Here is a 25,536-nt window from a genome sequence, read left to right as displayed (position 1 = left end):
TAGTGAAAAAATGTGTCAACAAAGAAAAGTCCCTGTTTTTACCATACATGTCATTTTGTCTACCATTCCTCTGACATCTGTATCCAACTGTCCTCAATAAGAAAGCCAGTGCTCAAGCACATTTGCTGCATGTGTTATATGGCTAATTAATTAGTTAACATTGATTGTTTTTGAGAAGAAAATCAAGGCATTTAGATCTACAACCCGCATTTTATTTGACAGTCAAATCATCAAGCTCCCTTTCAGCAAAACTTGGTTTTATTGGATAGAATTTNAAAAATCCAGGAATATCAAACCCATATGGAAGAGATCCAGTCCTTACTACTGAAACGTTTAAGAATAAGGGTCTGTTTAGCAAACTAGAATCTTGCAGGTCCATGTCAAAGACTGTTTAGTGAATGTCAGCTGCAACGCTTGATAAATAGACCCTCAACTATTGGCCCCTCTAATGCTACCCCCAAACTCCCCCAATTATTTCCCCAACCACATTATTATTAATATTAATAATAATAAACAGGATTTATATAGCGCAACATATAAATAAAACAACTTGGAAATATTTGATCTAGAACATTTTTGTAGACCAGTTATTGGTAATATTTTATAAAGTGACAGCATATTATACAGCGTTGTATGATAGGTAGGGGATGGGGTAGAGGACAAACCTGACTACTTGACAAATAATGACTCAGGAAAGAGCATCCTGTCTAATAGAGCTTGCAATCTAAAAGGTGGAGGAAAAAAATCATAATATATTGATGCATTTCTGTATAGTCCTACGTATACTAATTTATATAAATAACAGTACTTGAGTACTTGTCTTATATAAAATAACCAGTAATCAGATTTGTATCATGATAGGGAATACACAAGCTTTTTAAGGGTGTGAGATGCTGGAGTATACAGTATTGTAATAAAAATATATGTTTTATTCAATTATCTGAACAGCTACACATTTTGAAATAATGACCTTGCATTTTAATTAGACCTTTGTAGTTTTACAACCAACTAAAATTTTAATAGGCTATTAAACTTTGTTTTATAGTTCTCCGATCTTCTAAGATTAACTACAGTTTGTGGGAAGTCTGCTTATCCTTTTATTCAACAATTGTGGCAGTTAGCAGCTATGGCATGTGCAGTGTTGTTTTTATATTTTTATGTAAAGTAAAAACAAGAATTTGTTCACAAGGGTGCTTTACAGAAGACTTTAGTATTATAAACAGTACAATACACAGTAATCTGCTGTAAGCACGAAGAGCAGAATTGTTCTAACAACCTTGACATTCTTCAGTATGAAAAGGTATAAGTCTTTCATCAATCCTAAATCTGGTTGATTGGTCTGCAGTGTTTCCTTTTATAAAGTGTGGCATTAAATGTTGTACACAATTGCTCAGTTAAAAGTCTGTGTATGGAAGGAAGGTCTTTTGTGTGGCCTTACTTGACCAAAGTCAGCACTGGGATTGTCGTAAGCAAATGGATAATTATCTTGATCATGATACATGCCACTAATCATGCAGAAAATCCATTATCTAAAGGTTAAAACATACAAAACAGATAAACTTAAGACAATACATGCTAACTTGCCAAGCCCCTGCTCTGGGGACAAGGATAGCCAAACCCAAATGGCCTCTCCTTTGCTTTCAGCTTAGGCACTTTTGCAGCCAAGCTGTTTCCCCTGAAAGAAGACATACTATTAAGGCAGGGTGACATTTAGGAGTTAGAATGGGTTAGCTTTGATATTAGGTATAGTAAAGTGGTTGAGCTTGTATTAGCTTCCAGAGACTGAGGCTTAGAGGTTTGGTACATGATCTATGCTCAGATTTGCCCTGGGGCCCAGGTATGTTCTGCTACTCTGCTGTCTTTAGGTTTTGCAAAAGTGGATAAACACAGTGCTCTGTGTAGTTGCCATTTACCTTTTGGTTTGAAAAGCTGGGTAAAACAGCTCACAAAGTTGTTTCTCAACAAAAAAAAGTCCTAACTATGCCCCTGACTTTCTTTGTGTTCAATCATGGGATTATAATTTAGAAAATAGTTTTTTTTAAGATAAAAAGCAAGGCAATGAATAGGGAATGAGCATACACTACATTTAACTGCAGGAACTGGTAAGTATTGAATTGTGTTGGATCAGGAAAATGTATGCAAGTAACTGCTGTCTCCTTATCATTTCATAAACTAATTCCGCTTGTACCTGTGTGTTCAAGAACAGTCCTGCAAACTGATTCACCTGTTACTGTATGTGTTTGTAGGTGTGAAGAATGAAATATTATGTAAAGTCACACTTCAGATTTGCTCCTGCCACTCCCTAACTAAACAGTGGACCTAATTTATTATTACAGTAGGATCTCGCCAATCCGGCTCATGGCTATCCGGCCTAGTATGGAGGCCGGAAAAAAAAATCCGTTAATATAAAATGTTGGGGCTTAGCTTCACTTAGCTTAATAAAGGATATGAAGCTTTTCCGACTTCAACCATTCAATCATGTGCAAGCCAAAATCTTGTTTGTATATATATATATATTGTGATTGTAATGTGATTGGGTATTTTCACTACATTCACTAAGAAAAGTACACAGGGCACCACAATGGTACATTGCTGTCTGCTGCTGAAAATAGTGCATGGTCTTTTTTGGGCCACTGTGGTGCATTGTTAAGTACCCGGTGGTGTCAACCAACCCACTTTCCCACGGGTTGTCAAGTGTTCATAAACTGTGGAGGGTGGTTGGTGTGTAGGCATGATCCAACCATTTATGGACACATCAGTCAGATGGTTTCATTTTAAACAAGGATAGTACACTTAGGGAACTGTTTTGCCTATGCAAATGCAAGTTGTAGACCACTTTTAAAAACCTCTAATGGCTTTTAAGGGTCAAACGGTACTAAAAAAAAACATTTTTGAAACATTCTAAATCCTTATTTTCTTTGCGATTGGATTGGTAGGTATGTTGGTACGTTTAAGATGAGACTTTCACGTCTATTGGTACCTCTGGAGTTACATCAGACATAAAATAGCACTGGGGATTATTTTTACATCTGTAAAGCTACCATTATATTTTCAAATTGAGTGTTGTTTACCATTCCTACTTGATTAAACTATTTTACCATTACTGTTTGCACTTAGAAAAAACACTTCTTAGGTGCTCTTCTACCTTACCTCTTTTACGGCTAAAAATTTTTGCATATCTGCACAATAAAGTCTCATTATATGAACTCTACAAAAGTTGAATCATGTAAGTATGATTTATGCTACCTTTAAAGTCCTCCAATTAGATCCCTAGCTTAAGAAAGCTCAAGTGTGGGCAATGTTTTATGTTTTTCTGGAAATTCCAGTCTGAAGGATTTTAAAGTAAGGTTAACTAAACTTTTTGGCCAGACTTTAAGAATTCCTTGCATACTTCCACCAGCCATATTTCCACTGGTCATTGTCCATTCAGCTGTGTAAGGGATGTGCCTAAGGTATTATGCCGGTATAAACAGAGAATAATGACATATGTCTGTGATAACATATCTGCGATAACATAAATGACACATTTATTCCATGCTTCTGTATGTGTACATGTATGTGTACTGTATATGTATGACATTCTGTGTATATGAATATTTTTCCATGATATTTATGGTAAAAAGTCCACCACACATTTACATACCTTTCTTGTCATACTGGTTTTGCTTCATTTGCTTCATTTCTTTCTTTACCTTTCTTGTCATACTGGTTTTGCTTCATTTTTTCTTGTCACTGAAATTTATGAGTAAAGAAAAAAATATGTACATTTAAATTGTGCAAGTATTTCCTCTTCACCTAATTTATTGTATACTTATAATTTGTAGGGCTCTAATAAGACAGGACATTCCCTCAAACATTCCCTGGTGGGAATCAATTACTGCAATTGACTATATATATATATATGTATATATAAATATATATATATATATATATATAAATATATAGTTTATATAATTTTAGAAAATATATTACAATTTTGTTACAAATTTGGCTAAAACATATTTAATTGGAAAGACCATAATACACTGATTAGGTATTTGCATTCCTTTGGACTTTTTTCCCCCTAATCCCTCAAAATGTTTTTTTTTCCTTTTCACTTTTGCATTATACCTTTTTTCTATCCTAGACTATCCTAGCATATTATATCTTGCTTTTTTTCTGGACAGATAGAGTTTTAAATATTTTGCAAATCTGAATACATCTAATTTTTATTAACTTCTTTTTAAAATTAGGAATACATTGTTAAATAGTATACTTTCCTCAAAGGCAACAGGTAAATAATTATCACCTATTCATATCTTCATAATTATCACATATTCATATCAAAGTCTGCAGATTAAAGTGGTATCACATTTGAGCAATTTTTTGTAGCATAGCAGAATTTTAAAGCTCAAAGGTAACATATGCTTTCTACTTGAGGACAGCGTTATTCCTCTTTCAACACTGCATTTCAAATAACACAAGTAAAAAGAAAAATTTTGCATTAACATTGCAAAACATTAGGTGATTAGATTACTAGCATAAACAGTTTTGGGTAATGTACTACATCCCTAATTATAATGTACAATACAACAATATTAAATACTGATGGTACTGCATTGTATAATATAATTAGGGTTGTAGTATAACATCAGGAAAAATTTTTGCTGTATTGACAAGGGCACAAATTAGGGCAATGACAACTCTTTTCAATTCAGTGTGTGTAAGAATTAGGATTAGATTTTTTTTCAAATGTTTGTCATCATTTTGCATTTTTTTTTACATTTAAGTTTTACATGTTTTTTCTTGTGAGGTGAGAAGTCTAGTCTGGTCAGTAAAAAAACAGAATTGGACCCCTAGGCAGCTCTCAATCAACAGATCATTTCTAATTGTGATCTACTTCAAGGAAAGGTTAGACAGAACTATAGTTATAGAAATTAGAATCCCAGGACCTGGTCGTTTTAGTTCCTGGGTTTAGGGATGGGTCCTGGCTTTCACTGAGAGCTGATGGTTTCAGTGCCAACAGCTGCCAGACCCTACAGAACCCATGGAGTCCGGGTGGTGTTTTAATATGTTGGATACATTTGGGGGAGTCATAAATGGAAAAGGATCTGGAGGTTCTGGTAGATCATAGACTTAATAACAGCATGCAATGCCAAGTTGCAATATCTAAAGCTAGTAAAGTACTTTCCTGTATTAAAAGAGGAAAAGACTGCAGAGATGGAGACATAATCCTGCCCCTATACAAAGCATTGGTCAGACCACATCTGGAATATGCAGTCCAGTTTTGGGCACCAGTTCACCAAAAGGACATTGTTAAATTGGAGAGAGTGAAGAGAAGGGGAACTAAATAATAAAAGGAATATAGTAGCTCAGCTATGAGGAGAGATTAGCTGAACTGAGTCTATTCTCCCTTGAGAATGTATAAGGGGGGATATGATCACTCTGTATAAATATATAAACGGTCCATATAGAGAACTCCCTTCCCCATTATTCACTTTGAGATCATTACAAAGAACAAGAGGGACTCTTTGCGTCTGGAGGAGAAGAAGTTTAAGCTCCAGATAAGGAAGGGATTCTTCACTGTAAGGTCTGTGAAAATGTGGAATCGGCTCCCTCAGGAAGTAGTTTCAGCAACTACTATAGATAGCTTTAAGAAAAAGCTGGATGTTTTTCTAGAAGAACAGAATATAAATGGGTATTAAGGCTTTAAAGTAAAAATAACAGTGACTGTTGATACAGGGAACATCCGATTGACTCATGGCATCAGGAAGGAATTTTTTTCCCCTGTTCAAGCAAATTGTAGCAGGTTTTTTTTGCCTTCCTCTGGACCATGGGGTTTTATATCTGGCATATGTTTATTTCCCTAGTAGTTGAACTTGATGGACTTCTGTCCTTTTTCAACCTAACCTTCTATGTAACTATGTAAAAGGAATGCCAAGAAAATACTTTAATTTGTTGAAATTTTTTCTGTTATTTGTTACAAGATCTGTAAAACGTATACCACTAATGGTTCCTTTAGACTGATTTGAAAAACATACTGCATTACAACAAGTCAAATACAATATTCAGAAAATCATGAATTTCCCGCTTTCAAATAGGCAGAAATAATTTTTAAATAGAAAGAATAATATTGCATTACAAAAAGTCATATTGCAAAAAAAAGTCATATTGGTGTTTTAGGTTGTTTTTTCTTTACAATAGATTGTAAGATAGAAAGCTAAGGATCCCTTTCATATTTACAACATTTTACATCCTCTTTATATTTGGAATCAAGGCTAGTCAAAGTCTTAGACTAGGAAAAATCAATATATCAGTGTTGTATCAGTGTACTCTTCAAATATGAATATCATTTTGACTTTCATGTATAAATTAAACACAAAGGCCTACTAGATAAGATTTTGGAATCTTTGAACAACGATTAAAGTACCTATTTTTTTTTCTCTAATGATGTCAGTGCAGGAAATGTAGTTTTCACAATATAAAACAGAAAACCATGTTTGTCTATTTAAATATTTTTACTCGCCCACATTTTACCCAAAATGAACTAGTTTTTACACTGGAATGTGAAAAATTTGTAGATCTTGGGTTAAAAGTTCTTAGGCAAAAACATTTCCTGGAAAAAATTCCTTTGCTGTCTACTGTATAGACCCTGAAAAAACCACTACTGTAAACCATTACAATGACTCTACCTACAGTTCATGGTATTTAGCACTACTGTATACTGCAAATTTGTTTTCAGAAATATTAAAAAAAAAAAAGTAATTTGATAGTAATGTTGGCCATAAAAACAATATAGGAGAGGCCATATTGATAGGCAATGCAATGGCCCTGTACAGTGGTAGGCAGCGTAGAAATGCCCCATTATACTTGTGGTCAGTGTGAAGAATGCCCCCTACACTGAAGGTTGGTAAGAAAAGTCTCATACTCCCATACCTTTACTCACCACATAATTCAAGAAATAGCAGCATGCACCTGTCAACTGGTTTTATTTTGGGACAGTGCCCAAAAATGGCAGCTGAATGTGAGCAGGGTATTTGTGTTTTGGGGTACATGATATTCTCCTCCTCCTATTTCCCAAAATCAAGGTTCTTATCCCTGCCTGTCTGCAGTTCATAACTTCATTATGACTTACTGATATGCATTCTTGTTTCTAGAAGATAACTTAAGGGGTCTGATTTATTAAAGTTCTTCAAGGCTTGGAGAACCTCCTTTTTTATCAGTGAGGCTGTGTGATTGAGGGGTCCTACAATCCCCGGTGAAGTTGTCAGGGAACTTACAAGAAACAGCTGACCACCAGGCACCCCCTATACCTAAAGTAAAATTTTAAACAGATTGTTTAACATTTCTGGTCTGCATGACATAGGAATGATTCAGCCAAAAATGGTATGATGCCAATCAAATCTTATTCCTTCCTATTCTGCATGCTCTGCCTTACTTTTATGATTTTATTTGCCAAAATGATGATACATATAATGCTTATATTTACTAGCATGTGGAAACAAAACTTTGCTTGCTTTCCTTCCTTTCAGTGTGCCCACACACAATGAATGGACAAAGCCTATCTGACTAATAGCTGTTTTACTTTTGATGATCAAAAGGATCAGCTGAGCAAATACTGTTCAGTTTTCAAGAGATTGAAACACAAAGCTTTGTTTGTAATACACAGACACAGCATTGTGTTGAATATATAAATAAATTAGTGCATGAATGCTTCTTTAAAACCTGCTTGTCTGCTTCTAAAAATGTCATTTGATTTAAAAAATAATTCAACTGACTTTGCCCTGCATTCTTTTACTGCAATCAACAAAGCAAGAAAAGACAAAGATTAAATCTGTTAATAGGACATTTATGTATTAAAGGCATTTATTAACTAGCAAAGTTTATTATTTAAAAAAAAGCATTTTATTCTGTCTGTGCTGTCCATATATTTCATATGTAACACAAGGCACTGTAAACTAATCATAGAATAAACTCCGCAGTGGGGATAAATTAAACTCCATCAAGTCCTCACTCTCTCTTGGAATAAACCTCCATTAAATTCCCCCCAAAATCTTTGTTAATTGGTAATGGGACTTTGTAATTGTTAACCTTCCAAAAATTATCTTTATATTTAATAAGAAAACTGGATTTTTTTATTTTAATGATGTTAATTTGACAAATTTCCTTCTTTTCTTCTTCCTAGAGATGAATCTCCTAGAAATTTGCCCATCTTTAAAGGCAATGCTAGGATGATGTAACTCCAGCTCAAGCTGGAATTCATGCATACCCAGCACATGCATGAGAAGCCAGGATTGTCGGATTTCCCTGGCACCCACTGCATGTGCATGTGTAGCTCAGCTTTTTCACATTTTCCCCAGTGCAAGCCTGATCCTGTATTTTGTAAAGTTCCATTTTAACAGTTATGCTAAAACTTCTTGGGCTTGTTTTAATAAAGCTCTCCAAGACTGGAAAAGATAGACTATCATGGGGGTTCCTGGGGGATCCGGCTATCCTGAAATGAATTTCTTAAAAATCAGTTGGTATTAATTGGCAAATGTGTTCAATCCTGGACCAGATCCATTGCAGGTTTGCTGGATCACCCAGATTCCATTATAGTCTATCTTCTCCTGTCTTGGAGAGCTTTAATAAATCAAGTGAGTCACTTTTCTGCTTTCTTCTTCTTGACAGGTATGAACAGTTCATGTAATGAATGAGGTGTGTGACTATAACCCTTGTGTACACTAGGCAGTCATATGATTATTGTCACATTTTTTCTGCACTCTTTGTGCTATTTTGCCATTTTACTATGTACTGATGTAAAATTAAAATTAATGTTTTGTCTAGGGTGCCAGAATAAGAACTTTTACTTACCTTTCACGCTCCTTTTGTTAGTGAACATGCATTTTCAGGGTGCAGTCATTCATTTTGGGGAGCTTTATTCTACAGGATGGCTGTGTGTATGGTGCCAGCAAGAGCATTTGGATTGGCAAGAGTAGTACATATTTACCATGGAATTAGTTTTTTTGGGGAGTGGAGGTTAATACTTAGGATACATTTGCTAAAATGGACTTTTGTCCTTTAAGAAGGCTTCCCCATAAATGAAAATGATTTCATCTATAGAGAAATGATACAAACAAACAAAAAGGTGCTAACAAAATTTTAAAAATTAGTATCAGGCACGTGAAAGTAAACTCACAGAGATATACAAAAACACTGTTGCTTCCACTACTGTTGGGTATGGAGTTATTAGGAATTATGAAGCAATCTTGTTTTCACAAATCACAAGCAACCTTGTTATCACATAAGTATTTATTAAAGTTTGTAAGAAACATGGAGAATGTTTGTTAAAGCAAATAGCTAAATACACAAATGTAATGTATATTCGGTAGCTATTTATTTACCCTGCAATATGGTTTGCTTATCGGTCCATCCAGTTCTGGGATTTACACTACTTTGCCACACAAAAACCTGATTATTTCCTGGTTCTGCCTTTCCCTTTTTTGAACATGCTAATGGTGTTTTCATTTTGATTTTTTTAAGTTTTTTATGCAAAAAGATACTAGGTTACGGTACTTACACAACTATGAGAAATATATTTAATGAGGTCTTAAAGAATAAAATTTGTTCTAATGATACAATTTGTATAATTTATGTCTGCTTGAAGTTTACCTTTAATGGAATGTTAATATATAATCTGTGGAAATTTAGTTTGCTGCAAATGCCAATCGATTATTTTTTTTTCATGTGGTATGAAAATGATGAGTTTAAAGTCCATGGTACAATAAATCAGCCTATTGTAATGTAATTTACCTCTGCCCTTTTTACTGATTATAGGTGTTTTTTTTTTGTTTTTTTTACAGATGGTTCTTCCGTGCAACAAAAAGGTCAGAGGCTGAGAAGCAGCTCTACCTGCAAGGAAACCAAACTGGATCTTTCCTTGTCAGAGAAAGTGAAAGCCATTCACAGGGGGATTACTCTCTTTCAGGTAAGGTTTTACCACATTTTATCCAAACCAGTGAAAATTAGCCACAGGTCAGAAATATAATAAAAATCATTGTAATTTACACTACTGACTAATCAATAACTAGATAAGAAAACAGCTGATCTCAAAGCCACAACAAATAATCAGGTTAAAGTGATACTGTCACTTTAGAAAAAATGCCCACCCCCCTCTTTCTCCCAAAAATAATTTCCCTACTAGTAAGTAAACCTATTATAGTGAGGGGTCAATAGAAAAGTGTGATTGGTGGGAAAACCCTGACACTTGTGTCGGAGCTTTGCCTAGTTGAAATGACCAGGCATTCAGGAGAGGAACTGAAATGTATTGCATTAACCCTAGGTGCCTGCACTTTTTACTCATCAGCAGACTTTTTAAAATAAGTTAAGTGACAGAATCAGTTTAAAGTAGATGTAAACCCGATCACTTATACAGAAGAAACTAAGGCAAAAACCAAAAACACGGCAAGGGCATATGCAAAGGGGCTACCAAGTTGAAGAGGGACAAGGTAGAGGCAAAAATGGACAGATAGAGAAGGAAGCATTTACCCGATTGAAGAGGTGGACCCAGGAGGAATTTAAAAGTAGAAAGGAACAGGATAGTTGTATTCTCAGGCTTGCTAGTTTCTGAATAGCTTTCTGACTCTTGAGGGTTGTGGTATTTTAACTTTTACATTGTCAATTATCACGACAGCTGGTTTTCAATTTAAAAAAAAAAAAAAAAAGTTTAGAAGGTGTTTATTGTGTCAATCTATCTAGGACATGGCATCCAATAGTAGTGTAGTCTGTTTTTTGGTAACCATGCACTTTATGTGTAGATTTTGTACAGTAGGTTTTTGGAATATTCCCTGAGACACTGGGCCTGAAATATTAATGCTCTCCAAGTCTAGAGAAGATAAACTATCATGGAGGAACCTGGGTCATCCAGCAAAATCGGGTGAGATGTGGTGCAGTGGCAGGTCAAACAGGTTCACTGCTGAGGCATACGCTTGGCACATAATGATAATATCAAAAGTTGTTTTCAATCTTTTGAAATATTGATCTTTAATTAAAAGGTTAACTGATGATCCTGGCATAAAGCTTCATTTTGAAGTTCTTGTGTCCTTTTTTTATTTTTGTTTGTTGTGTGCTATATTGCAGAAAAGGACAGGTGATGTCCCTTCTGCAATAAGTATTGTTGTTCAATAAGTATTCCTGCTCAACTGTCCAAAATTTGCTGAGATGCTTATTGCCAATCTAGATGGCTAAAGATTTGAATGTGAAAGAGAAGAGAAGAGGCATTACCTACGATGGAACAGGGACAGGTGTGTATCCCCTGAGCTTAGTTCTGCTGTATGCTAGCATAAATTTAAATAAAACTTTGAGATCCATAACCATTCCATTTTCCTTTGTGTATGGTTTGGTTCAATTGGATTGAAGTAGAGGGCTCACTTTTGCTACATTATTGCTTTTAATGGTATTGATACTATGTTAACGTTAAAAAGATAAGATATAAATCTGTACTGCTGAATGACAGCAGAACAGGTTTGAGTTTTTTCCACCTCAAATAGCCCTTTTTTGTTCCTTTGTGGCAATATTGTTAAGGTATGCCTACAACTGGAACTTTCTTGATCCTAGGAAAGTTGTCATTTCTCTGTCCCCTGACATATACAAAAATCATGCAGATTTCCAACCTACCCTGCAAAACTGAGATAACCGCGATTGTCAGCTTACTCTTTCCAGCTAATGAGCTGCATTTCATTTACTGTACAAGCAATTTCCTTTTCAAATGCCGAAACAATAAATGGAATGATCACTTGTGTTTTACTTCTATCAACGATATAATAAATCTTATGTTTGGGGAAAAAACAGTTTGGATTGTAATGAAACAAATCTATTTTCAAGCTGTGCTAAGTTGCCAGTTTACCTTTTTAATTAACAGCAGTAAATTGGAAACTGGCAAAGTCAATGAAGATATAGTGCAGACTGGAAATACAAGTGAAGAAAAAATTATCGGTTTTATTATTCAAGTCAATTCTTTCACATTAAGTGGGTTAATTTATGATATACTTTTTTGTTTTAAAAATAAAGCTGTTTATAATTGCTTACAGCTCAGTATGATTGTTTAGTTCCTAACTATATTATCAGTTTATTCAAATAACAGGAAATTGCCAGAAATGTGTTTAATATAACTTATAGCCCAGTTTTGAGGGGTTGTAAGCCCTGTTACAATACCAAAATCAAGGTTAACAGACAAAAAGTCTTTTTGGATCTCAAAATTTTTAACAAAACAATAAAACAACATGTCTCCATTTCCACACCTGAAAATCTGCAACCTGAAGTAGGGAGCAGTTCTTCATTATTGTGGAAGAGTAAATGGCTAATGGCATGTCAGTACTGGACAGTACAGGAGTTCAACTTATCTTTATTTTTAATTTTTAATGCACTCTGAAGATGACACAGGTTTATTTGGATGTCACTGATAAAAACTGTGTATAAGCGTTTGAAGACATTGAGCATATCCCTATACCAGATCTACTGTTTTTATTGGAGGAATTATTCCTTTAAGGACATTTCTGGTCCCACACCTAACTTATCTTTTAAATCTTGCTGAAAACTAACAACCCCTGTAGTGGAGTAAGTTGAGTTTATTGTACAAGGGGTTGGTTTGATCTACCTAATTGTTTAGTTACATTGTAAATAGGGTCTTGGATTAGGGTTTTTCATTTACATTTTTTCTATTCTCCTTTGCCACCAAGTTCTAATTACCTTCATTTTGCTTCAGTGCTGTCCCTGATGTTTTCCTTGATCCAATGTTGGCAGTTTTCTTTGAGCAGAGCAGCACTGTGCCATTCTATTTTCTGTAAGCCTAATTTTCTGCATACTCCAATACCCCAGACTAAATCCAAAACCAAAAATTCTGTAGTTGCTCTATTAGTTAAAATTTTGCAGGGTTCTTCCCCCTCATGGCTACATTTACTTCTCCACTGTATCTGTGGAGGAAGCCATGGCTTTCACACAGGCTGGTCTTCAAACACTGTACTTTACAATATGTAAAACTGCAAGACAAAAAAAAAGCAACAACAATGCTTTTCTGCTGCAAAGTACAATAATTTTAGTTTTTCATTAAATAATCTTAGGGTGTTGTATATAAACTACTTTACACAGACATTGACCTGCCTGATATCATTTTATTATTGGTCACTTTACTTCTATTGTAAGAGTCGCCTGATATGATAAGTGGCAATATTAAGTGTTTTTGCAAAGGCCAAATTATGAAACACAATGTAAAGAGTGAATGCAGTTTTATTTTATTCACTGAGCTGTGAGAAATGCACATAGCAGTTCACAGCTATATGAGTTCAAGGGGACAAATAGAATAAAGCTACTCATACACTGGCAAGAAATGTTGTATTATTTGTATAATCACAATTTGATTTTAAAACATCCTAACCTTAAGCCGGCACAAACTTACTGCAATTTACAACTTCATCATGTTAATTTGAATCACTGCATTTTATTCTCTACTCATTTTCTAGGGATAAGACAGTGTCAAATGTATGGCTATATGGAGACTATATGGAGACTGCAAACTTTTTTGCATTGTGAAGTATTTCTTAGCTGCATTCTTTAGTTTGGAGTGCAGAGATTGCTGGTGTATGCAAAAAAAGAAGCAAACAAAGGGGCTATCGCTGATATGTGAGCAGGACAGTTTACCTACAGTTTAAAACTAGGATCTTCTTTACAGAAGTGAAAAAATCTATTAAAATCTATTATATCAAAGAAAGATTATTTTACTGATATAAACATTATTGTTACAAATGTGTATAAAATATTTAAAAAATAGGCCAGTGAGTAAGTGATATTGCAAAAGATGCATCAATGTATTTTCAGATAAAAGTAAACTACACAAAATGTGTACTAAAAATGTACCTTGAATTTAGAAAGGCCTCTGATTTTATGTTACAATCATTAAGGCTTAAAAGTTTTTTTTTCTAATGTTTTATTTTTAACCTAAAAAACTGCTTCAGCACTTTATATCTGGATGAGCCTTCCCAGTCTTTTCCCTTTTACAAGGCACCTGAAAATTAAGATGAACATTTAAAACAGTCACACAGAATCAGTCTTCCAATCAAAAAAGTCCCACTGTTCCTTTTCCACACACATGCTAAATATATTTTGCGAAAAATAGAAAGTGCTATCAACAGCTAATCATAGTGGTAAAAAAGAGCATGAACCCAATCTCAACAGGGGGATGAGAAACTAAAAAAACTTTACATGAATTCATTATTGCTGCCATAGTTCAAACTTGAATTTTTGGGCATTGTTAGAAACACCTGATTTTTCACATGTCATTTTTAATTAAGAAACCAAAATAGATTATTTATCACCTAATTAGGTTGTACAAAAATGGACTAAGTTTTGAACATGACTTAATCACTGCTGTTTGCTTTTATTTCCAAGACGGTTAGATTTGTAAAACAAATATGTATATAACATTTTCTTTTTTTCTAGTTTATGATGGCACTACTGTGAAACACTACAGAATTAAAAGGCTTGATAATGGTGGACTTTATATTGCAACACGAAGAAGATTCCAAAATTTGGATGAACTTGTGCAACATTATAAAATATCAGATGATGGTCTCTGCTGCAGGCTCACAAACCCGTGTAAAAGGGTATTTACAAATATCTTGTTATCTGTGTGTAAGACTTGGTTATTTATACAACTGTCTGGGCTACGCCGTTTACAATTCTTTAATGATCCCTATTTTAGACTTTCATAAAATGGGATAGCTATGGAAAGAAATAATGCAGCATCCAAAAAGATACCCCTAAGTGACAGACCTTCAATGGAGACCCCAATGATAGACCCCTAGTACAGATCTTCTGTGAAGACCCTAGTGACAGAGCCCCAGTACAGACCCCCAGTACACACCTTCAGTGAAGAGCACAATGACAGACCCTAAATACAGACCTTCAGTACAGACCCCCAATACATACTGTCAGTACAGACCCCCACTACAGACCTTCCTTACAGAACCTAGTGACAGACCCCCCATGATGTTATTGCTGACTTCTGAAAATTCTGTTAGCCATTTATACTGAGCCGTTACCTGTACTATTATTAGTAGATTACATGTGCGAGAGATCAGAAGATAGAGAAAAGTCCCCTATCTGCATTCTTGCTACAGATCACTGAAGCTAAAATAGGACAAACAACTAGCCTTTTAGCTTCTGTATTTCCTATGTGACAGTTTACAAGTCTCTATATCTGGATTGTTAATTGATAAAAATCAAAAGTAATGTGGAGCAATGTGGGAACACGCTTCATCAAAGTAAGCTTTTAAGTAAGCAAAATAATAAAAAATGTTATCAAGCGTAACATTATTTAGAATGTATTCTAGTTTTGTACTTGCAGCCCAGAGCCTTCTAACTATTTACCACTTTAATGTTTTGAAGTGCTAAATATATTAGATAGAACAATTATTTTTCTACCTATATTATGTGCTAAATATAGTTGCTCTTTACTTTGTACTTCTTTGTTATCTCTTGATTTAAAAGCACTACTTCCTTGTTTGTCATTCTTCTATGATGTGCTGTCATAACACTAAGAGCAAAAAATGTAGATTCATGTGCCATCTTGTGGACAGAAAAAATATTACATCTATTTCTTCTCTGTTCAGGTTTATTTGATTATTTGTGGTACTGATCAAAGTTAAGGATATATTATATATTATATATTAACAGTATATCTGTTCTTACTAATAAAAGATTTGGTGTCATTAAAACAAGGTACAACCTAAAATATAGGTTACATGGATACGGAGTATAGAAATGTGTGTGTAATTTGTAATATGGAGATATTGTGGGGCAAAATTTACACAGGTAGCAGTAATAAGTCTGTTTTTCTCATGGAGCTGTTTCAACTATTGCTATTTTGTTTAGGAAGGTTTGCATGTAATCCTATTATAGCATAAGCTCTTAGTAGGGCTACCCATGCAAGCCAAACAATAGGACAGGGTTCTATCGGCCTGGTAATGTTAACTCAGCTCTGAGATTGGCCCTTTTACAAGAAAAGAAACGGGTACTGAGCAAAGATCAATTAACCTTAATATCAATTAGTATTAGCAGCAGACATGAAGTGAATACCTAGAGATAAAATGACACAGGTGAAAAAATCCATGACTGGTGATATGAAATGATCAGAAGATCTATACCCTCATTAAAGGGCAGGGGTAAAAACACTTCCATTAGAATGGAATTGTTATGTGTAATGTTTGGGGAAGCTAGGCTGTATATAAAAAATTGTGTATGATAATAATACAGCACAACTAAAACACGTATGGGTAAAGAATCAGGAAATATCCACCAGGCTTTAGGACTAGAAAAATTCGTAACAGATTAATAGTCAAATATTTAAATAATATAATTGGGTTATTTTTCTGACAGAGTTTAGGATGTTCACATAACAAAGGGAATTATCATGACAACTTTTTTTAAATTGCCTTGCTCATGATTCCTTAGAAAGTCATAATTCAGTTTCCTAAGTAACAGTCTAAACTCATTAACAAATCATTCCCATTGTTTATGCTGAATAGCATATGATGAAATCATACATAAACAGCTGCATTAGGCTATGAGAAAGTGGGTATGGCAGAAAAGGTAATTGGGGTGATGTTGTTGAAAATGCTAATATACTTTTTTTTGTATCCAAACCAGACAGAAATACCTTTGCCACCAGATTTGTGTTATCAAACTGCAGATCATTGGGAAATTGACCGAAACTCCTTGAAACTTCTAAAGAAACTAGGACAAGGTCAATTTGGTGAAGTATGGGAAGGACTGTGGAATAATACCATATCAGTGGCCATTAAAACTTTAAAACCTGGTATGTAGTTTTAATGTACAGGTACAGTAAATGTTATAAATAACATATTAATTAAAATAAACTTGACACCTTAAATATAAAGGTAACAGAAACAAGTAAGCACCACAAGGTGTTTATATTTATATTTAGAAAACCAAGCGATTCTTATTTTATCAGATGTCAACAATAAGCTTTGAACCACATTCAAATTACAAATTTGCTTTGAATGAGGTTAACAGACCAACACTTCCCTTGCTGGTTTAGCTCAGACCCTCCACTTGCACCTGGCTTGGTATCAAAAGAGCAAGGTGTAAGTGTTGGATATAGGCTAGCCAACTATATGTACTATACACTGCATGCATTAAGCAGATATGAAAAGTTGACAAAGCAGTTTTTTGTGAGTTTTGAATGAGTAGGAAATTGATGGAACACCTGTTGGGTTTTACTACTATTGTCAGAAAGTTACAATACAATTTGTTTTCTATTGAGTAAAACTTACAAAACCTGAAGTCAGGGGAAATCTCTTTAAGGCAGTCATGTATCACAATAACATGATAAACTTTCCCACACTATTGAAAGGTAAAAAATAAGATTTGGATAGCATAAAAAACCACATTAATCAATCTAAAATTTGTAATAGACACAAAGGGAAATTGCATTTCACCATCACTTAAATACCATTCCTATCCTTTAAAGAGTTAAACATGAACTGATGCTTATTTTGTCATGTTGTTATTTGATTTCTTTTTTCAAAGGCCAAAGAGACATAAAAGGTTCTTGTTCATCTAACCCATTCAGCATCCTCCAATTATATATTTTCTTCAGCTGAACTTCTATCTTTCAATGGCTTGGAAGATTTGTAGCGGTCATCTTTTAGATTACAGAAAACAGAAAGCAATTTTAGCTATTCCCACATGGTTCCTGTGTAGATAGGAGTAGTCCTTAATAACATCAGCTCTGTGCTGTTTTCTTTTTGCCTTTTGTATCTCAGGATCAATGAATCCAGAGGACTTCTTAAGAGAAGCGCAACTTATGAAGAACCTTAGACATCCAAAACTGATCCAGCTGTACGCAGTGTGCAGCTTAGAAGAGCCGATGTATATTATTACTGAACTCATGAGACATGGAAGTCTGCTTTCATATTTAAAAAGTAAGTATACATCATGTATTTTTAGCTTTCAAGAAGCCTGTTTTTGCTATCCATTGCTGCATGTTTCACATGGATATTCAAAATCAATTCTGTATTTTATAGATCTACTTTTCTCATTTAGTAATAAAAAACAAGGGACTATATTAGACAATTTGATAAGGGCTATCTTTATCAAATTCAGAATATGTTGAGCATTAAAGATGAATGTAATTCATACATTGGCATGTATATATATCATGTATATATAGTGTATATTTTCCAGACTGGACCTTGATCTAATATCTAATCTCATTTCAAACAATGGTGGCAAATTGTATAGAAACTATATACAAGTGTAAGTATCCCTCCCTAAACGAAATACATTGGACTTCAGAAGACAAACTATCATGGGAAAACCTGGGTCATTCAGCAAACCTAGAATGGATTTCCTAAAAAATATTTGTAATTAGTTAGCAAATGTTTTCAGTCCTGGACTAGATCCATTTCAAGTTTGTTGGATCACCTAGGTTCTCCTATGATAGTCAATATTCTCCAGTCTTGCAGAACTTTAGTAAATCAGGGCCACTAAAAGTAGTGGGATTTGGAATTTAAAGGTCCATAGACAGGGAAAAAAATAATTCATGCAGAAATCAAATGCTTATATAGAGATAATCAATGTGCCCCAATGACCTTAAATTTGCTTTGACCTTTGTATTCTGCTGAATGACAGGTAATAGACACATAGATAAAATACCATAATCTAATGATGAATACTTCCTTGTTTTACTTGTCTTGATAAATGTTTCCTCATTGAGAGCTCATTGTTCTTTCAATAAACTTTGTTCTTTCCACTGTACCTCTCACTATATATATATATATATATATATATATATATATATATATATATATATATATATATATATATATATATATATATATATATATATGTGTGTTCTTTAGTTTGAGTCAGCAAGTTTAAAAACTATGACACTAGTTCTCAAATACATTTATGCCCCGATCATTCATTCCCCAAATGTTACTTGAAAGTACTTGAAAGTAAAGCCAAACAGTGCAAATCAAGTTATTATTCAGGAAAATGGGGTCGGAGCCATTTCATTTTTAATTAGAAGTGCATTTTAATGTGGGTAGAATGCAAGACAAAAGTCCAGAAAGGGCTTCTACTATAGGAGTTATAGTGTTTACCAGATTCTACATCAGTGAATGGAATTTTTTTTTTCTTATTCTATGCAGATAATGGTAATCTAAATACCTGTGATTTTAAATTTTTTGGGTTTTCTTGACAAACTTCTCCTTCACTAAGAATGTTGGATTATTTACATATACAGTATATATATATATATATATTTAATGTATATATATATATATATATATTACATAATTATTATATGTACATTTATAATCTATGTATATATGTGTATGGAGCTATGTCCATAGTGTATTTGATCAATTAAATGTTGGCAGCATTTGGATAAGTAACATAAAAAAAACCTGAACAATAAAGAATAATTGCCCCAAGAAGGACCTTTAACTACTTCACCTTTTCTAGACTATTGCAGTTCAGCAAACTCATGGTAACCGTAAAGTCTCTTTACTTTGAAAATTTGAATGACAGGGATGTGAATTATTGCAGTTTGGGGAAAGAAAGTGAGAGAAATTTAATGAATTACCCTGCCAGTAACAACATTTCTGCCATTAGCAGAATACCAATTATTTTCACTTCAAAGTAATACTTTATCGATAGTAAAAACACCAAATTGCTTTCTGTTCTTTTTGTGTATACTGATGTGGTGTAGTTGTAATAATCCATGTATCTCACTGAACTAGGATAGGATACGTTGATAGTGGATGATATATTTCTGATAACTGTTTTTGTGCCTTAAAACATTCTTATGTGCACCAACAAAAGTAATGTAACAGGTTCTAAAAAAGTTTTGGAGTTTCTTTCTTTTTAAAGGATGTGTGGAGTGTCACATCCTAATCACAGATAAATTCAGCATATTCATTCTTCATTTAGACTGTCTAGCTGCAAACAACACCTACTTCTACATTCTCTGCTTCCTCTGTGCCACCCAATGTACTTTACTTAGTAGAGATGAGACTTGCATTTGCTACTAACTTGGCTTTTTTTGGTGGAGTGGCATTTTGGGAGTTTTCCTTTTTTAGGGTTATGTTAGTTTTGTTTTTAGAGTTCCCATACTATACCTATCAATGACAGTTACTGTATAATATGGCTTATGTAAAAAGTACCAATTTCAAATCAGAATTTCAGTATTTTCTCTGTTTTCTTGACTAGTCCAACTAAGTTTGATCTGATATGGATTTTTTTCTGTTTTAAACAACAGTTAATTGATATTTGCATTGGCCAGTGGTGGAGAATGAATTAGGGATTTATTAAACCTGCCTCCATATAGAGGGGCGTGTCATTGATTTTATAGGACCAAAAGTAAAACCACCTTGTGATAATATTAAAGATCATGAAAAACATGGAAGCTTTGTAAAAATAATATTTTTGGAAAAAATTAAAAATTTATGCACACTAAACACATATACATATTTAGGATGCACATGCCTATGTAATTTTAGGTATCTGTTTAAACAATTCTAAACCTAAAGCCATGATCTGTATAGGTTTTTGGTATTGTGTCACCACCACCATGTTGGTTGGAAGATCCACATTAAGAGATCATGGGAGGGAAATGTCCAATGGGGCACTGACTACCAAAAGAATCTGGCAGAGGTTCTTTACAAACTTAAAGTGGAAGTTCCAGTTTAAAAGTTTGTGATCAGGCAAGGCTTTATTGCAGAAAGGGACAGGTCCCTGCAGTATGTATTGTTACATGCCTGATGACTCGCTGGAGCAAAATTGCTGCGGTTGCTGGGACTTAATGAACTCCTGTATGCATAAGCAGCAGCCTAGATAGCAAAAGATTAGAAAAAGGAAAAGAAAAAGGAAGAAGATGGCTGCTTCCTGTGACGGAACAGTTGAGTATACAAGGGTTTAGTTCTGCTTTATCAAAAATTGCTGGAGTTGGGCTGTAGTACATGTGTATATAAATTAAAAATTGCAGACACTTTTTCTTGGAATGAAAATAGGCCAAACAAATTTAAGTAGAAGCTTACACTTTTAGAAATGTTTTTCCGTGGCAAAATAATTACACTTTGTTTTTTTGTTTTTGCAGATGATAATGGTGCATTGATTAAAGTACCCCAGCAGGTGGACATGGCTGCCCAAGTGGCATCAGGAATGGCATATCTAGAAACACAGAACTTCATCCACAGAGATTTAGCTGCCAGGAATGTACTTGTAGGTGATAACAGTGTGTACAAAGTAGCGGATTTTGGACTTGCCAGAGTTTTTGAGGTACAGCCACAAATTTTACAAAAAAAAAAAAATGATACCTTTGATTTTATAGGAAATGAAGTATTTCAGTCATTTACAATATTAGAATTTACATAGGAGTTGAAGCAATACTTATTCCCTCTAGGTAGCAATGAAACTAGTATTGTGTTGGATGTTAAATTATCATCAAATACAGTATCAAAGCATTTGTAATGTTAGCTGCAACATCATCTTGGCCATCGGCCAATTGTTGTCTATTTTTAAATAATAATCACACTAAACAACAATGTGATCTAAAATGATTCATATCAACTCTTCTGTGTTTAAACACTTCAACCCATTATGTAAAACTGTTCACTTAATGGTGTAAACCCTGTAGGTCTGACAAAAGGGAAAAAAAGCTTTTATAATTCATTGTGCAGTATTCTTAGTTTGCGAAGTGCCGATTGTGCTTTTATTAAAGATTATATTGGGAATCTGGGCACAAATGCATTTTTTTTATTGGCATAGACCACTACTTAAAGATATATTCTCTTAGGTTTCTTTCTTAAAAAAAGAAAAAAAAACTTTTGCCTTTAGATGTTTGAGAAATGGTAAAACCCTTCTCTATCTGAAACCTGTACAAGAAGATAAGGAAAACTATATTGTACTTTGACAGTGGTAGAATAAACAAAAGTAAGAAAAGTTTGAGACTCATCAAAACACTTCTCACCTGAACAGAAAGAAAAGGGACATTTTGGGGTACATTGACAGGCAGTGATCAGCAAAAACAGAAATGACGAAACATGTTAAAATTCTCCCCAACTCTATCCCTTTAAAAAGCCTGTAGTTGGGTTTTAATAACCTCAACAGGTTCTTGTATAAATGAGTCCCATGTTGTTGTTATTTTAAAAAAGTTACTAATAATGCAAAATAATTTGCGCTTAGCATACATATATTTGTCATTTAAACTACAAAAAAATGTTTGTGTGTATTTCAGGATGAAGATGTTTATGAGTCCAAAAATGATATAAAGCTTCCACTAAAATGGACAGCACCAGAAGCAATCCGTCATCACAAATTCACAGTCAAATCTGATGTCTGGTCCTTTGGTATTTTACTGTTTGAAATAGTAACATTTGGAAAGATGCCTTACCCAGGTATGTATTATGATTTCACTCAAAAGGGGGATGCAATTTGGTTTTATGTCATATACAGCCAAACCTGCCAAATTGAAATATTACTTGTATACCAGAATGTGTAAAATGCATGTGTTTGGTAGAGAACTCCCTATGAGCCTCACTCATATCCTTCCCCATTCTATCCAAAGCTAAATATACAAGTCTAAATTGTAGGTATAATTTAACTTAAAGCAGAACCTTCATAAAAAGCCCAGCAAATCCTGTACTGACTTGGTTTCCCCCTTCAGGGGCTCACAGTTTTGTCCAACGTCCCTATTTTATTCATTCATGATGTTTTCTGATCTTGCACTGCACAGCTTTTTTGCAGTAAAGATGGAAGGGAAGGAGAGTTTGTTGAAAAAGTTAAAAAAAATAAAAAATGTTTTTATTATGAAAAAGGTAAAACCATCCTTTTACATAATGGTGTATATGTTTAAGGTTGATATAAAACACAGTTTAATCTTGTTAAACAACCATTAAAAAGTTATTATATTTTACATAGAACTAGCAGAGGTACTTAATTCTTTTCTGATATCAGCTTCTTTAGCAGCACTAAGACCAACAGGGTTAGTAGCCAATTAAAATTAACTACCAGGATTGCATACATCAGTCCTTAAGGGACACATTGTATTTAAAAGTGTAGCTTAAATAACTTTTTCCTAATTGTTTGAGTATAAACAGGCAGACAATATCTTAATTATATAATAATTGTAGCTCCCCAAGGAGTCAATCTTTGTAAACTATATTTTAGCTAATGTATTACTGTTTTTTGGCAATATGGTAAAACTTTGGAGAAATGATAAAAAATATGGTTCTTGGCCCTCAAGGGAGGGACACATCTGCATTGCTGCATATAAGTAAAATTGTTATATGAGTAAAAACAGTTGGATCACTTAAGCATCTTGCTGAACTTTTGACCAATCACAGTCTGGGTTGGCATATTGACCTAAATGCAGTATAGTCTGTAGGGTCAACACAACCCATGTTTTTAGCTTTTGTATCATCTCAGTGTTTCCTGGTTGCACGAAATCTCTTTCTTCATAAATAAACAGCTTGTGTGGCTCAATTGACAGATGGGAGACTACTGGGGAGATGGGGAGTATTGTCACCTTATATCAGGTGGTGCTTGCACAGGGACATTCATAGCAATATTGCTAAGTGTTATTTTAAGGTAAAACGCCTATTGAACAAGATTGAAAAAATAATTTGAAATGCCTTTAACTTGTTATATTTAGTTTGCGACTTTATCAGGTTTCATTTTGTTAGTAGACTTTAGAATTATTGTTTTTTTCTAACTAGAGCCTAGATTTTTTTACTAAAATGTTGTCATTTGAAAAAGACTCTTCCAAAGAAATACCAAATAGCATGAGGAGTAATACTTAAATAACTTTCCTCTGAATGAACAGAAGGAAGCAACTCATAAAACACAACAATCAAACAGTGAAAAGACCACAATTTTACAATTTAATTGAAACTATCCATCTATTAATAACAAAACAAAGTGCTTAAAATACGTTGCTGTAAATTTTGGTTTCATTTGAAATTCTTTAATAAGAAACTCAGCATGCAGAGAGCAATTACAAATATGGTTTACCTGCCGTTTCACCAGCTGAGCAATTTCATGTTTTTTAATTGCTGATCAAGGTCTCTTAACTTTAACCTCTTTACAAGGTCATCGTGTAGTTAGAAGAATCCCACAGAGAACATTGATGGAAATGATTCCCTTATGTAAATTCCTAAATTACGTGGCTTAGCTTTAATTTTCTTTTTTATCTTTCCTGTAGGTTGGAATGGAAGGCAGACACTGGAGCACCTTGAGCAAGGGTATAGGATTCCTAAACCATTTAATTGTCCCCAAGAACTTTATAACATCATGACAGAGTGTTGGAATGTCAAGCCAGAAAACCGACCAACTTTTGAAACATTACAATGGAGGCTTGAAGATTTCTTTGAAAATGAATCCACATCCTACCATGATCCCAGCCCATTTTTAAATTGAACAGTCAAAACAGCAATAAGACTTAATTCAGACTTCTTTATTGCTAGTTAATATGTTGGCTACTGGGACAAATGTAGTCAGTGATAAATATATAACCTCTAAAACAATGAAGGCAAATCATAACAATCCTCATTTCAACAATTGACACACGTCTACCTGAAGGAATTGATCACATGGCTTTCATGTGTTTTATAGTAAACTATGAAAAAATTGAACTTTTGCAGAAACACTCCTGAACCAATGGCATATAAAGTTTACAAGCAATTAATGAAAACAATGTTATATCCTATTTACTTCTGTGGTAATTATACAAATATTTAATCATAAGGATACTGAATCAAATTTTTTAAGGGTAATTTGTGCTCTGCTGTCCCAATCATCTTTCTTCACGGAAATGTAAATTTACACAGAATGAAGTGTCAGCTCTCTTGTCCATTTGGTAGAACAACATATTCAAATGTAATCATTCTAAAATTACAGACATATTTTGAAGAATATTTTATATATATATACAGTTGTGTCTATTAAACTACAAAAACAAGAAGTTTGTGAGTTGCAGTTACTTACAGGAACTAATAGTATGTTTATTCATTGCTTGTCATTAGTTGATACCCATCATTTCTCCTAGCACTATGATTAAGTATGTCCCTTATTGTTCTTTAACAAGTACTACTATTGTTGAAGTATGTTGTGTAAACCTAAAATTTACATAAATGGTATCACCTATTGTGCCTGTATTTGTAATATTGTATGACAAAACTATAAACAACTGTGAATTTTGTCAAATATGTTTTTATTAGAATTTCAAATATACGCAAAAACAAAATACATATAAACATGGAAGAAAAACAAAATAATTAAGGAAATACAGTTCAGCCAAGGGTATAGGGTAAGGAACAAAGCAACTGGGAAAACCATAATACATTGGTGCAAGACAAAAAAGCCTGACATAAATCAAAGGAGTCCAAGTCCACAAAATGTTGTGATCTGGTTCACCGCGATATATTAAAACAGGTGTACAAAATACCCTCCCCTACAGCTCAATGGAGAACCACAATGGGAACAACGACAAAGTGACAA

At 33.9% G+C, this 25,536-nt stretch overlaps 1 protein-coding gene across 1 annotated transcript in view; it reads left to right on the top strand.

Annotated features, from left to right (window-relative positions):
* The window catches only part of FRK (fyn related Src family tyrosine kinase), a 29,799-nt gene extending 4,557 nt beyond the window's left edge, over positions 1 to 25,242 (top strand). Inside the window, exons 2-8 of the mRNA XM_072408782.1 lie at positions 9,822 to 9,946; positions 14,452 to 14,615; positions 16,660 to 16,828; positions 17,799 to 17,957; positions 21,137 to 21,318; positions 22,277 to 22,436; positions 24,242 to 25,242. Coding sequence (XP_072264883.1) covers positions 9,822 to 9,946; positions 14,452 to 14,615; positions 16,660 to 16,828; positions 17,799 to 17,957; positions 21,137 to 21,318; positions 22,277 to 22,436; positions 24,242 to 24,456 — 1,174 coding nt within the window. The 3' untranslated portion in view covers positions 24,457 to 25,242. The remainder of the gene's footprint in view (positions 1 to 9,821; positions 9,947 to 14,451; positions 14,616 to 16,659; positions 16,829 to 17,798; positions 17,958 to 21,136; positions 21,319 to 22,276; positions 22,437 to 24,241) is intronic.
* The last annotated feature ends 294 nt before the right edge of the window (positions 25,243 to 25,536 follow it).

Source organism: Pyxicephalus adspersus, chromosome 4 (genome assembly GCF_032062135.1).
Source record: "Pyxicephalus adspersus chromosome 4, UCB_Pads_2.0, whole genome shotgun sequence".
Lineage (NCBI taxonomy): Eukaryota > Metazoa > Chordata > Amphibia > Anura > Pyxicephalidae > Pyxicephalus > Pyxicephalus adspersus.
This window is presented reverse-complemented; position numbering and strand designations above follow the sequence as displayed.